We start from the raw sequence: 16,128 nt of genomic DNA on the forward strand, positions 1-16,128 counted from the left end.
TACTATATTTATTTTAATGTCATAATTAACAATCTTGCACCATTAAACTAAATAAATAATTAAAACGAATAAATCATATAAAGTATGAAGAGATTAATTGAAAGAGAGTATGGAGAGTATCCATTTCTAATAGTTTGAGCTAATTTAGAAATCAGAACCAAACAGGTGCATCTCTTTACAACTAGTGCTATAAATAATTCACGAACAATAATATTAATTTGTGCAATAAAGATTTTTAATGATAACCATAGATATATATACTAACAATATATTTAAGACAATATTGATTTAAATATTTTCCATTAATTTTGATTAAGTTACCAAGTACATTATTTTAAATTTCTTATAATCTAACAACAAATCTATGATTAAATATTTGCGTGGGAATGTGATTGTTTCTTAATGTGAGGAATGTGGAGGGTAAGGAAGCTTCCCACCAAAAGAAAAAAAAAATCCGACATCATTTTTTTTAGTTTGACTAAAGGTGAATTTCTCCTGAATTGACTAAGATTGCAAAAGAGTCTAAGTTTATTAGAAGGATCATCAATGAAGTCTCTGCCATGATTAATCGTACTTCATTACATGTCACTGATTATCCAATTGGTCTTGTCCCTTGAGTGCAACAAGTAACATTACTTTTAGATCTTCAATCTAATGAGGATGTCAAAATGGTAGGAATTTGTGCAACTGGTGGAATAGGTAAATCGACAATTGCTAGAGCTATGTATAACTTGATTGCTGATCATTTTACAAAACTATGCTTTCTTTCTAATTTTAGAGAACTCTCTATCAAGCATGGTCTGTCACATCTTCAAGAGAGATTGCTTTATGAATTAGTAAGGGAGAAGGATCTTAGGTTGGAAGATGTTTGTAAAGGAATTTCAATCATAGCACATAGGCTCCAACAAAAGAAGATTCTTTTAATTCTTGATGATGTTAATGAATTGGAGTAGTTACGAGCACTAATTGGACGATGTGATTGGTTTGTCTTTGGGAGTAGAAACATCATTATAGCTAGGAATAAATAGTTGTTAGTAAGTTATGGGATTGAAATAATTTATGAAGTTAGTAAATCAAATGATGAGGAAGCTCTCCAGTTGCTTAGTTGGAATGCTTTTCACGAAGACAATGTTGATTTGGATTACATTGAAGTTACTCGTCATGTAATACATTATTCATGTGGGCTTCCATTAACCTTGGAAGTGATTGGCTCCAACTTATGTGGTAAGAGAGTTGATGAGTGGGTTTCTGCATTAGATAAATATGAAAGAAATCCAATTCAAAAAATTTTCAAAGTCCTCAAACTAAGCTATGATGCTTTAGAAGAAAGCCACAAGGAAATTTTTCTTGACTTTGCTTGTTTTTTTCAATGGTGAGAAGTTAGATGTTATAAATAAGTTGCTGAGTTTTCGAGGGGTCCAACCAACATATGTTATTGGAGTGTTGATAGTTAAATCTCTCATAAAGATTAAAGAAGATTATGTAATAATGCATGATTTGATAGAAGACATGAGAAAAGAAATTGTTAGACAACAATCACCAAAAGAGCTTGGTAAATGTTTTAGGCTATGGCATTATGGTGACATTCTTCATGTCTTAGAAAAAAACACAGTAAGACCTTTATATACTTTATACTTTACTCTCTTTAAATTTTTTTTTCCTTATATGCCTTTTGCATACCTAAAATATGACATTTATTATGTGCTTTTCATTTCGAAAGGAAACAGATGCAATCGACGTCATAATTCTAGACAGGCCCAATGATAAAGAAATTCCATGGAGTGGAAAGGCATTTTTGAAGATGAAGAACCTCAAAGTACTTGTGATAAAAAATTCAAGCTTTTCTAAAGGCCCCAAATATCTCCCAAATAGTTTATATATATTGGAATGGAAGGGGTACCCTTTCAAATTCTTGCCATATAATTTTCGTCCAACTAACCTTCTCATACTAAACCATGAGATATGAAGGTTTATTTTTTTAGTTTTTCCTCTCTCTTTGTGCGTTATGACTTTTTGTTAAAATTATATGATTATTTGTATTATTTTTAGGGAGAATTTCAACTAAAGATTAGGAATGTGACTTAATTGTTAATTGCAACTAATGGAAATTACAATTGATGTAAGTAAATTAATAACTGATATTAGTACTTGTCTGACAAACTGATGGTCAAGTCTTGTGTGCTTATTGAAATGTTAAGTTATATAATTTACAACTCATATTAATAAATTAATAAGTGAAGTAAGAAAATTAATAATTAATAATTCTACATTTTGGATAAAATTAATTAACAAGTGAATGGTACTTTGATCTTTTTATTATTAAAATTATTTTCTTTTCATTCCTCCTAGATTGAACTAAATTAACAATTAAGCCATATCCCCGGTCTTTAGTTGAAAATCTCCCTATTTTTTTTATTACATTTGATGGATTAAATCCTTTACTTTTATTTACAACTCATTTCACCCCTACGACTTTAGTCATTATTTATATTCATGTTTATATTTAACTGTGTCCTTAAATTTTTTTTTATTGACATATCTTAGGCTAGTATTTGAGTATATACTCTCTTCATTTCAAATTATAAGATATCTTTAAATAAAATTTTACATATCAATAAATATCATTAAATACACATAACAATCATATCTTTTTAAAATAAAAATACAAAATTTCAAAAATATCTATTATTTAATATATTAAAAAGAGAAGGGATGAAAATTAATTATAGAGAGAGATGGTGATATTGAAATTAATGTATTTAATGAAATCTTAATCTATTCAAAATTCTTATATTTTGAGATAGAAAAATTCTTTTAAAAATATCATATAATTTGGGACAGAGCCAATGTTAAGTTTTTCTCCTAAAATTTTAAAATTTTGTTATTTGATAACTCTTTACTCTCGTGTCATTTTTGTCGTCATATCATCCTCCTTTGTAATTTGCATCGAATTGGCACTGGATTTCTACTGTGCCATATAAAGCAAATATTTTTTTAATTTTTTTATAAATTAAAACTACTTTAAAAAATTAATTTTTAGTTAGATAAATTAAAATTAAAATTATATTTTATGTTTTAGATTTTTAAAATTTAAATTGTATTTTCTCATTTAAAAATATAAGATATTTTTTAAAAGGATTAGAAGTTGAATGTAGAATGTTAAAAAATGTAAAAATTTTTTAGTTTTCTAAGATGTAATTAATATTTTTTCAAATTTTCATAATAAATAAATTATTTTATATTTATTTTAAAAAATATTCTATTAAATAAGGATAAATATGAAAAGATGGTATTGGTTTGAAGATAATTAACTACTACATTGAGGACAAAATTTGGTTAAAAATATCTTACATTTTTAAAATAAAACATTAGAAATATTTCTTGTATATTATATGAAAATAACATAATCAGTATTTATACTTATATGTTCTAATAAAGAAAAAAAATTCTAATATTAGATTGGGAATAAAAAATATAATTAATAGAAGTTATTAAAAAAATAAAAAGCTATAGTAGTTTTTTCATGTCTTTTTTAAAAAAATTGATAAAATTTTACTTTCATTATTCTGTTCCATTTCTCTTAAACAATTTGGATTTGCACGGGTATGAAATCTAGTTATATCTAAAGACTTGCATAATATTCAAAAGTAATTTCTTTTTTAAAGTTGATTAACTTTAGGAATAATGGAACTTATAAGGGCATGTTTGGTTTCTATTCTCATTTTTTTATTTTTAAAAACTATGTTACAATACCTTTTTAAAATTATTTTTCAAAAAAAAAATGAAAAACCATTTAGTTATATTAATTTTAAAACCAATTTTGAAATTAAAAAATAAACTAATAGAAATAGTTATAGGCGGTTAATAATAGTAATTTATGATAAAAATTAATCAAGAGAACTATAATTTTTAATAATCAAATATAATGTATTTAAAAAATAAAAAAATAAAATCAAACAATTTGAAATAATTTATTTATTTTTTTTGAAAACAAAAAATGAAAATAATTTTGGAAACAATTAAACTAAAAACAATTTTCCAAACAAGTTTTCAATTTTGTTATTTTCAAAAACAAAAAACAAACAGACCCTTAATCTTTTAAGTTTATTTCAATTATTGATTTAGTTTTTTAAGTATCATTTATATTAATTTGGTCATTTAAATTTGTTTCATACTCTCATTTATTGATTTGGTTCTTATTGTTTAAATAAGAAGTAACACAATTAAAATCACTTGACATAAATAACAAAATATTGATGATAATCATGTACTTTCTCTAGACGTATTTATATGTTATTCTTAGCATATTTACTAGAAAAAAAACTGTAAATTTTTTATCTTTTCTCTTAAAATTTAATAAGTTTTCATCTCTATCCCCAATAAGAAAAAAAAATTATTTTTAATATTTTTCTATCATTTAAGAAGGGCTAAAAGGTAAAGATGAACATAAAAAATAGTGAATTATTCTAAAAATAGGACCAAGATTAATCTTCTTTCTCTGCTAGATAAATAGGACCAAAGGAGTAGATTAATAAAAAAAGTATAATTATTTAGGTAAAAAAAATCATATTTAGAAATTAAAAAACAAAAAGAGCAAAATATAGCCTAATATTGATAAAATTTAAAATGATTTAAGTGATAAGTTCTCACATTTAACTAAACATACATGCTAAGTCATTAATACACTTTATATATTAGATTAATTTAAGAGTCAATTTGTATTTTAAAATTTAAAGAAAGAATGTGATAATTTAAGAAAATATAAAGAGATTAAGTTGATAAAAATTAAACTTGGGGGACTAAATTGATCACTAAAGCAACTTTAAGGGACAAAAAATCTTGGTATCCCTTAACTTTAAAAATAAATATTACATAGTATAATTTAGGGTAAATGAGCAAATTACTTGCTAAACTTTAGATCTAATAGCACTATAGATCTTAAACTCATTTATTATAAAAATATTTTTTAACTTTTAAAAATGGTACAATTCAGCTTTTACAGTTAATAAAAATTAACTTTGATCATTAATTAGCCAAAAAATGACCTAGAAGGACTTCAAAAATTATGGAAATGGACTCAAAAATTAGAAATTACAAAAAACGACTCAAAAAATTATAGAAAAGAACAAAAAAAATTTTGTCATTTTTTTAATAATTTTTAAAGTCATTTTATGATTATTTAATAGTTAAAGTTAATTTTTATTAATAGTATGGACTAAATTGTACTATTTTCAAAAGTTAAGAGAATAGTGTGTCCAATAAACAAGTTTAGAATCAATGATGCCACTGGACTTAACATTTAGGGAGTAATTTGATCATTCGCCCTGTAATTTATCATCCAATAATTTGTGTGACACTTGCCCTTTATTGAAAATATGATGATTTGAAGGCGATGCACAACTAATGTATAGATACTGATATGTGTATTGGATACAACATATATTCAATACGATGATAATTTCATTTTAAAAATTATAGGATATAATACATTTTCAATATGTGCATTTATGTTTATAAAAATCATAAGAAACATTAAAAATATAATTTTAATTCAAAAATATTCAAACTAACACATATATATATATATATAGTCTTTTATAGTAATGAGAAGCAAAATATAACTATTAATTATATTTTTATTATTATATTTAATTGCCTACTACCTAATTTCCATTAAGAGATACTATTAATATTTTTTTTCTCAATTATCATAAGATTATCTTTTCATATTTGTATAATTTAAAAAAAAATGTAATTCTCCAAACTTGTTATACTTAGCTGAGAATCTTTCGTACATAGCTCAGAAGCAGATCAGTATTCACGTTGATAAAGTTTTGCAGTTTGTGGCTTGCTCCAACTGAATAGATGCCACCATGAATATAAAGCTAAATGACATTTAAAATATCGAAGTATTGCCCAAAAGGTCAAAAAGTCTTTCAGAAATGCTGAAGAAACTGAAGAGTCTCCATGGAGTCAACACATACGCAAATGGCCCACCGTTTTTGCAGAAAAGGAAATGCCCTTGGTATGATTGTACTCACGTGGGCTGAAGAAGGCAACATTGTAATTACTACATCACACACTTCTGCAACTTCATAAGGTGTTTTCATAGTGGGAAGTCCCGTCTAAGAGAACTTGTCGGTATCATCAGACTTTCTGCAATAGTTTCAAATTTGATGAACATCATATAAAAATATTCTCTATAGATCAAAAAGGATTGAATAGCCTACTTAAATGAACAGAAATCTATTCTTTTATTATATTTAAAATTTAATTTTTTTTAAAAATATAATCTTTGACTCTAAAAGTAAATAAAAAAAGATATTAATAACAAAAAGTGTAATATCACAATCTTTCTTTTAAATTTAATTTTAAAAAAAATTGAAGCATTAATTTTAAAGTATCGATTCACAATTTAAAAGTATAAATACGTCAAAAAAATTTTAAATTAAAAAGTAATATTCTAGTGCTTTACAAATATGTATCGAATAAGTATTGGTAAATATACAGATATGTGAAGTAATTTGAAATATTAAGGATTTGTAGTTGCACAACGTCCACCTGATCATGTCACAGCATCACGCTGCACTATCCTCTCATTTAAATATCTATATATTAATGCGGATATTTACCAATTGTTTTATGTAGCAGCTAGATTGCCATGCCCTATGTAAAATTTGAGATGAGTGGTAATGTTCTTAAAAGTTGCCATCTTTAAATTTCTTGGTTTTTTTATTTATTAAAAGGTCAACTGCAGCAGAAAACTAAACAGGCAAATGAATAGAACCTAAATTACTAGTAATACTATCGGTCTGCTTTCACCAGTTTCTCCATCTTTCTGGCATCTCCTCTGGCCGCTGAAATTTAAATAAGCAGAATAACTGCTCACCATCCTTGCTTCGGGACTTCCATCAGCATTCACTTTTACATTTCATTAATATGCTTTCACCTCTATCATTTTAAAATCGTGTTATTTAATGACATTAATATGCGTTCACCTCTATCATTTTATTGTCGCTGTACTACATATGAAACGTACAAAATAAAAATGAAATTATTTTAATTTACTTTAATTTAGACATGAATTAATTATCATTGATCGGGTAATAATTTTTATTTGTGTGACGCATGCCCTTCATGAAAAATGTTTCTTTTTTATCACTTAACTATGCAAGTCAAAATTTCTATTGCTAAACTATCCCAAAAAAAAAAAAAAAAATCAAACTCTGAATAACGTTCTGATGTTCTTGTCCTACCCAAGGCATAAATTTCGGGCATGGGGTGTCTAATGTGGCTTTTGTGCTGCCCCTTCTGATGCCTCTCATCTTAGCCATTAACTTCATCCTACGTTCATGAACAATTCATTAATCAAAGCTACATCGTTTAGCAGGTTAAATCTAGACAGTTCATTTCAGCCCTTAATTCTAGCCATTCATGGCTTAATTTAAAACCACCATCTTCCTTATCACATTGGCAGAGAAGCTGATCACAGAAACAGAGTCTCAAGCACGGGAAACTTCTGCATAGGTATGTGGATCTTATCAAGCATGATTTTTGATGCTTTTTTTTATGATTATTAGTGTGAAAATGATGCAAAAAGGCTATAATATGATAAAAAACCTACCTTTCAAAGTTTTTATTGAGAATGTTGAAAGGGGCAAAAACTTCAAGAGATGCTTGAGACTGCTCTGTACATTGTTAGAATTAAAAATATGATGCTGATTGTATTCTCATTTCAATATTTACTATAGGTTATATTTATCATGTTGGTGTTCTATTTAGTTAAGTTTCTTAAGTCTACATTTTTTACGCCTCCTTTATCCGCGTTTCCTTAGATATAGCTTATAAGGAATGCTATGAAGAACTAAGCTATTCTAATGCTCATGGTTTGAGGTTGGTCATTGCTTCACGTGGAAGATAGATAAAAAATAATTTTTTGTATGATTCCTATGTGCTATACCAAGGTTTTTAAGAAGGAAACAACATCTATCTTTCTTAAAGCATATTAAAAAAAATTCATAATCAAACTCACGCTTTAGTTAATTTTCAAAAGTGGTTTATGTATGGAAGACACATTTTCTTTATAATTTAAAAGTCATTTTTCTTTTCATTCTCTCCTACTGTATTCCTGTTAAACTTTTTCCTACTTAATTGGGTGTTTTGGCTAAATGTTTGGATATGTAACTTTATGGCAATATGTTTTTTGAACTTTATTCTTTTTTTAACCATGAATTTTGATTTTTTATGTAGATTTAATTGGATGGATTTTGAATTTACACCCAGAATAGGCCTTGAGTTTGAAAGTTTAGATGATGCATATCAATTTTGGATCAATTATGGAGGTAAAATGGGCTTCAATGTTAGGAAGCATAATTTCACCTATAGTAAGAGAGACAAGTCTATCATTACTTGTTATAGATATGTTTGTAGTAAGGAAGGAGTGAGAAGGCCAGACAAACGAGATTATAAAATGAAACATACTCATGCAGAGACTAGAACTGATTGTAGAGCAAATATGATTGTAAAACTTGTGGATGGAAAATGGAGAGTTAGTGAATTTGTTAGTGAGCATAATCATTCTTTGCATCCTCCAAATTCAGTGCATCTTTTACGATCTCAACATAAAATAGGTGCAGCTCAAGGCAGTGAAATAGAAACTACAAATGATGTTGGGCTTCAACAAAAAGCTACATTTAATTTGATGAGTAAGCAAGTTAGAGGTAGAGCTAATTTGGGGTTTAAAAGGGAGGATATCAAAAGTTATTTAAGGTCTAAGAAGCAATGAGAAATGAAGTATGGAGAAGCTGGATCTTTATTAAAATATTTTCAACTATAAGTGGTAGAGAATCCATCTTTTTTTCCATGCTTATCAGATGGATTTTGATGAGCAAATAATAATGTGTTTTGGGTTGATCCTCAAATGCTAATAGATTATGCTTGTTTTGGTGATGTTGTTTCATTTGATACAACTTATTGCACTAATCGTCAAAACAGACCCCTTGCTATTTTTTCAGGCTTTAACCATTATAGAACAAGGGTAATATTTGGTGTTGCGTTGTTGTATGATGAGACAATAGAGTCATTTAAATGGATTTTTGAAACATTCTTGCAGGCTCACAAGCAAAAGCAACCACGTACTTTCTTTACTAATCAAGATCAAGCAATGGCTAGGGCATTAGAGGATGTAATGCCTGAGGTTAAACATGGCTTGTGCGTCTTCCATTTATATAGAAATGGTGTGAAACATTTAGGAAACTTAATGAAAGATGGCTCCCATTTCTTGACTGATCTTAACAAGTGCTTGTATGACTACCATGAAGAATTTGAGTTTGAGGATGCTTACAGGAAGCTACAGTTGACTTACAATTTGGAAGAAAACTCTTAGTTGTGCTCCATATATGAGGTAAAAGAAAAATGGGTAGCTTGTTATATGAAATATGCCTTCACAATTGGTATGCGGAGCACTCAACTAAGTGAGAGCATTAATTCATCTTTGAAGGATTGCATGAAGCCTGAACTTGATATCAATACATTCTTCAAGATCTTTGAATTGGTAGTTAATGATAAGCGATATACTGAGTTACGACATGACTTTGACACATGTCAGAAGCTGCCTAGATTAATTGTGCGAAGTGCACCGATGCTCCAACAAGTCTCTCAAATCTACACTCCTACTATGCTTGATGTCTTTCAATGTGAGTGGGATTATAGTTGTGCATGCCGTATAAAAGAAAGAGATGAAGAAGGTGATGTAAAGCAATATGTGGCTAGAATGATTACTAAACCAGGAGAGTGGAGAGTTTCTTATTATACTACTAGTGGTTTAACCAATTGTAGTTGTATGAAGTTTCAGCAATATGGAACAATTTGTTGTCATGCATTGAGGATATATACACACTTAGAAGTTGATGAACTTCCAAAACAATATATAATGAGAAGGTGGACAAGGGAAGCAAGATGTGGAGTTGTTCAATATATTTTAAGTAATGAGATTCAAGTTGATCCTAAGATGGAAAGTTCAATGCATTATAAGCAATTATGTCCTATGTTTGTAAGGTTAGTATCTGAGGCTTCAACATGTCAAGAGACTTTTGATGTTGTGCAACAAGGGATCATAGAACTTAATAAAAAAGTTAGTGATATTCTTGCCATGCGTGAATCTTCTGAAGATGATACATCCTCCAAAATTTGTACAAAGTGTGCTATAACTGCAGTTTTGAAAAAGAAAGAGGGGAAGAAGCATAAAAGGTGATATATGACTTGGGTTGATAATCAATCTAATAAAAAAAGAAAAGTGCAACCTAAATATAAACCCAAGGTAAAAATATCATTTTATCATATATGTCATTTTTATTTTAAATTTGATCAATAGTAATTATTTTTTACTGTAGGTTGCTAAAACGTCACAAGGAAAGTCTAACTTAGTCATTAAGAAGCAAAGCAATAAAAGAAAAAAATATCCAATCCTCACAAAAACTTGAAGTAAAACATAATTTTTGTTATTTCCTATCGTCTTCTTTTTAACTTTGATCATCACCAATATTTACTTGCTTTTATTATAGGATGTTCAAGTGCCACAAGATACCTCTAACTTAGCTTCACAAAGGCAGAAAAAGAAAAGAAAAACCAAATTTCTTGGCTCATTGGGTGCATTAGAACATGGTATAATTTTATTTAAAATTTGGTACAATACATGTGTTCTAATACACTAGAACTTTCAATTCAATTATTTACAAGCAGTACATTTGTAAAACTTTAACAATGCTGTCTCTAACATAGGTTCTCAATCTAGCACCATTAGTCACACGTGAAGATATATCCCATGATCTTGGCCACTACTCCAGCTTTAGCTTCATTTTGGTTCAAGAAGACATTTTGGTGCAATCATTTAGCCAGTACAAGGTAGCTACTTCAGTATTTTTGTTTCATTTTAGTCCAGTCATTTTGACAGTATAAGGTAGCTCCTTCAGTATTTTTGATTCATTCCGGCTCTGCAAATTATTCGGCAACAACATAACATAACTAGCAATTGTATATTTTGCCAATGTACTGTGATTTTCACTCTGCAATTCAGACAAATATTCAATGTAGAGTTTGTTCATTCAATGAAATTTCAAATTTTCATTTGGTGAATCTCTGCTATCATAACCAGCATAGCCTGCATAAACACAACAATAGAACTTACTTGTTTTTCATATAATCAGTAAAGAAGACATATACATGTTAATAAGACAAAATATACCCAAGTCAAATGTATAGGGAAGCACTAAAATTCCAACCACGTATGATTTAAGTTATAAATGCTCAATATCAAATGGAAGTTAAAGTCATAAAATAGATTATAGATGTGTTCAGGTCAGCGTGGAAGGGGAAAAAATTATTTTTCTTCTCTTCAATGACAATTTATAAACCATGCCAAATAAGACTAACTTGCCAAGTCTTCGCAGCACATTCAATTTCACTCAAAAAGCTGAAATATTCCATGTCTTCCTAGCTTGAGTAAAATCCCAACTTTAACCGTGCTTCCTGTTGAAGTACAAATGAATGTTAGGCACAACTAAATATCAGTGAATACAAAACCAAGAAGGGAAAGAAACTCAAAATTCAGGAGGAAGAAGAAGGAGAAATACAGGAAGAAGTCAGACAACGTACAAAGAAGAATAATCAACAAAATTCACATCCCCGTCTCACGTGAGTCATCATTGGTAATTGTTACAAAAAAGCAATTCAAGCTTCGACTTGGGGCAACTCGTCGAATCTTAAAATAGGAATCTGGTCGTGAAAGCCAGTGGGCATAATGGAGGAAGACGTGAGGAAGCTAGAGTTGTCGGACGGAAAGATCTGCATCTTCGTTAAACTTGTACTCTACCGTTCGAAGTCAGAAAGCTGGGGATGAAGCCGTTGCCGAAAGGTAACGTGGAACGAGAAATGGCTGAATCGGTGAGTCTAACATTGCTGGTCACAAAAATCGATGAGTTAAACATTAAAAGAGATCAACGACTTGGATTTGTTCAGTGGATAAGCGGTCAAGATTTGCTCCTTCAAAACGACGTCATTTCAATTAATGAAATGTTGCTACCCAGTGGATCAATTGAAGGGATGATATTAGGCGCATCAGGCAAGGCAGCAGAGATTGGGCAGCAGACACCCTTCGCCTGTAAATTTCAGGACACATGGAGCAGTAGGGCCGTCCCTCTTTCGTTCCCACATGGACTTCTTATGTGCGTCTTGGTCTTGGTGTTGGTCTTGGTCTTTATAACGATGATTCATCTTTATATTATTTTGTGTCGAGTCTTGCCCTTCGTCTGTCTGAACTGGGATTCCATGTATGCGGAAGCGTGGAAAAATCAAGGATGGCTATCGTAGTTTTATCGAAAGGGCATGTGTGCTCACCATCTTAACTGGATGAAGTTGCAACCATTCTTGAGTGGTCCAACAAAGAAGAAGGACGATTGGTGCTTCCCATATTTTATGATGTGCATCCATCCGAGCTGCGATGTCAAACAGAATCATTTGATTGGCTTGAGAAGAGATGCAACGCCACCCAAGAAACGGTGAGAAGAGGGAGGTGGGCTTTATCCGAAGCATCTAAATTAGAAGGCTTGCCTTTCGATCCCAAGTAATTCGTCATCCTTCTACAGTTTACTTATTTATATTTGGGCATTTCTTTCATATTCGTATCTATGCATAACTACTCACATAGCGCACCCCCTATTTTTGACTTGTTTTTAAAATGAAAATAACAAAAATGATTTTGCAAATTAATCTTTCATTTTTTTTATACTTTATAATAAAAATTTATTGTGATTAAATAATGATAATATAATAAATATTATATATCTCCATTTGTGTGCTCGAACCGAATCCCAGTAAATGCTTAAATGTTGAAATGAAGATTAAAGAAAGTGAAAATTATAAGCTGGTTGTTTCATTTTTCCTGTATTTAATAATTTTTAATAACTGTAATCAAAGTTAATACTAATTCACTTTTTTGTGATTTACAACAATTCCATTTTTAATTATTTATGTTAAGAATGAGCTTATTTCTTCTTGTGAGGAACGTGAAGGGCATCATAACTTTTATTTCTAAAATTGGCATATCATAATTTTATTTGTTTGACTAAAAATGAGTTTCTTATAAATTGTTTAGGATTGCAATTGAACTGTTAAAGGATCGTTTCTTCTTGTCTTATGAGCTTATTAGAGGGATCATTTATGAAGATGGCAGAAGAATTGATGGGTTTCCTTTACATGTCGCCAATTATCCAGCTGGAGTTCGTTACCAAATGAATAGAGTAGTCAAACTTCTAGAGGTTCAATCTAAAGAGGAAGTGAAAGTGGTAGAAATTTGTGGAACTCATGGAATAGGTAAATCAACCATTGCAAGAGGTCAATGTAACTTCATTGCTCATGAATTTAAAGATTTATGGTTTCTTTCTGACGCTAGCCAACTTCCTCACAACAATGGTTCGTCACGTCCTATAGAGAAATCGCTCCATGACAGTCAGGGGAAAGTATTTTACATTGAGTGATTTCCATAGTTCAATAGCACAACAGAAAAAGATTCTTATAATTCTTGATGATGTTGATGAATCAGAGCAATTACAAGAACTTGTTGGAAGATGTGATTGGTATGGTTGTGGAAGTAGAGAAATCATCACCGCAAGGAATATACAGTTGTTATATAGCCATGGGATTCAAACAATTTATGATGTTGAGAAATTAAAAACTTTAGAAGCTCGTGACTTGTTAAGCTGGAGTAACTTTAAGAATTACATGTTGGAGGTTGGTTACTTTGACGTTTCGAGACGTGCACTACATTATTCAAGTGGCATTCCATTTGCTTTGGAAGTGATTGGCTCCTACTTATGTGGTAAAACTATGGATGAATGGAATTCTGCATTACATGAGATGGAAAAATACCCAATAGAGACGCTTTTATGCAACAATAGGCATTTCATGAATGTTGAGGAGCAGCTCAAGGAGCTAGCCATTTTGGAAGAGAAAGAACCCCAATCTTGTTACAGAGGAAAAAGTTTGTTAAACATGCATGTATGCATTTTTTTTTATTTCAATTATTCATTCTATTCTACTGTTAATTTTGGATCCTACTATTGATTCATCTTAACTGAGTCAAATTTTGTACTTATTTGATTAGAAACAATGAAACACAATTTCTTCGAGTATTGCTTGACTTTTTCATCTTTTCATGTAGTGGACGCAAAAATACATGTTGAACTTCTTAGAAAAATAGGGGAAACAGAGAGTGGAAAAGGATTCAAAAATGTTTAGGAGCGTAAGAAACATGAGGCAGGGGCGTGATTTAATTTTTGTCGTTTTCTTTTACAACCTTAGAATTATTTTCTGTGTACTTAACTAAATATTCAATCCACACCTAATTCTTGATGTATTAAATCATTGTCTGTGATTTGATCAAGTTTGAATATGTTGCCTAGAAGTATTTTTCCTTTTGGTTTTGTTTTGTATGTTACATCTCTTTAAAGAGTTATATGTGGTATAATGTGCTATGCTATCCTTATTCTTGTTATCTAGATTTTTTTACCTTAATTTTCTTGAATCATGTTTCTCCATACAGGTGGAAGAGCAGCTCAATATAGTGTTTCCATGAAAAAACAAATAGGAATTAAGGTGGTTCAGCAACATGGCAGCATATGTGTTCATCATCGATTGTCTTGGTTGATGTGATATATCCTATATTTTGTTCTATCAAATACTCTCCAATCACAAAAGAGGAGCTTTTTGCACAAGAGCTGTTTGCACAAGATAATATATCTCGCAAGTAAATCATATCGCCCTTGTAAGTCATGCGGAGATGTGATCTTCTGGTGCATGGTTATTAACAAAAGCAGAGTGCATGACAAGGATATAGATTGTGTACTATAACTCACTCATGCATGCCATCCTTGCACAGAGCTCATGTTAATTTTCTCTGTATCTGTCATGGTCAAGGCCAATTCTAAAGCGACCACAAGCATGGAAACATCTGGGCTAAAAATAGGTGAAGCCCAAGGATTTCGTCGCAGCCTAAGGGTTCCCAAACCCATGGGGAAGGCTAGGACCAATACGGGCGTTTAGAGGATGTCAAAGCGTAGGAGAAGGCAAGGATGATTTGGTGTAACTTTTCCCTCTGAAACTCTCTGTCCTTTCTGATATTCCTTTCTTGCTTGTTTTTCCATTATTCGTATCAGTACCTTTTGCAGCTCATTATTCACAGAATCTTGTAGCTGTGGTGTACTGCTGTGATTGTGATTAAATAATACTGAGCTGCGTATTTCCATCATTATTTTTGTTATTACTATACGAATATAACATTTGGTGCTCTTGTTCTCCTCCTGCACCCATTCATGGCAGAGGGCACGAGACTTCAAATCCAAGCCAATGAGCTCCAACATCTCTTTGAACGTATTAATGAGCGAGATCAACAAGAAAGAGAGCACAATGCCTTTACAGATTCTCGCCTGGAAAGGTTGGAAATGAATATGCGCTCTTTCACAGTGCAAATGGAATCTTTTAATCAACGCTTCGATCAACTTTTAGAGTCACCACGGACGTCGTTGTGTAGCGTGGGGCAATCGTCTGGACAACCTCCACCTATTCACCCACTCTAACAATGACAAGTGAAGCTGGATTTTCCTCGGTTTGATAGTTTCGACCTCTTAACTGGATTTTTAAAGCTGAGCAATTTTTTCATTATTATGAAACTTCTTATGCGCATCATTTAGTTATTTCATCTATTCACTTCGATGGCCCAGTTATTCCTTAGTTTCAGATGATGGAGAAAACTCGGCAAATCCATGATTGGTCCTTTACAGGATCATTTTGGTCCTTCTAAATTTGAATATGTCCCAGCTAAATTTTTAAGCTGGTGCAAATAGGTACTTTTGACTTATATTTTCAGGAATTTATGGCCTTAGCTAATCGAGTGGAAGGGGCCTATGACGCCGCCTTATTAGATTGTTTCATTAGCGATCTCAAACCTGAATTGCGAAGGGAGGTTTTAGCAAAGGAGCTTGATAATTTGGTACGAACTGCTGTTTAGCTTGACTGTTTGCTGAGAAAGATACCATGTTCATTATGACGACTTGTGCCTCATGGTCTTCTCCTGCA

At 30.7% G+C, this 16,128-nt stretch overlaps 1 protein-coding gene and 1 pseudogene across 1 annotated transcript; both read left to right on the plus strand.

Annotated features, from left to right (window-relative positions):
- Positions 1–668: 668 nt before the first annotated feature.
- LOC129291810 (disease resistance protein RPV1-like) lies at positions 669–9,385 on the plus strand (annotated as a pseudogene).
- A 3,025-nt stretch (positions 9,386–12,410) lies between these two features.
- LOC129311787 (disease resistance protein Roq1-like) lies at positions 12,411–15,152 on the plus strand. The gene is made up of 3 exons (XM_054954251.1): positions 12,411–12,619; positions 13,151–14,052; positions 14,597–15,152. Exons 2-3 carry the CDS (start codon positions 13,498–13,500, stop codon positions 14,627–14,629), a joined length of 588 nt encoding a protein of 195 aa, XP_054810226.1. The 5' UTR covers positions 12,411–12,619; positions 13,151–13,497; the 3' UTR covers positions 14,630–15,152.
- Positions 15,153–16,128: the final 976 nt, after the last annotated feature.

The sequence above is a fragment of the Prosopis cineraria genome, unplaced genomic scaffold (genome assembly GCF_029017545.1).
Source record: "Prosopis cineraria cultivar Desert tree isolate PC_DT_omini unplaced genomic scaffold, ASM2901754v1 PC1, whole genome shotgun sequence".
Taxonomy (NCBI): domain Eukaryota; kingdom Viridiplantae; phylum Streptophyta; class Magnoliopsida; order Fabales; family Fabaceae; genus Prosopis; species Prosopis cineraria.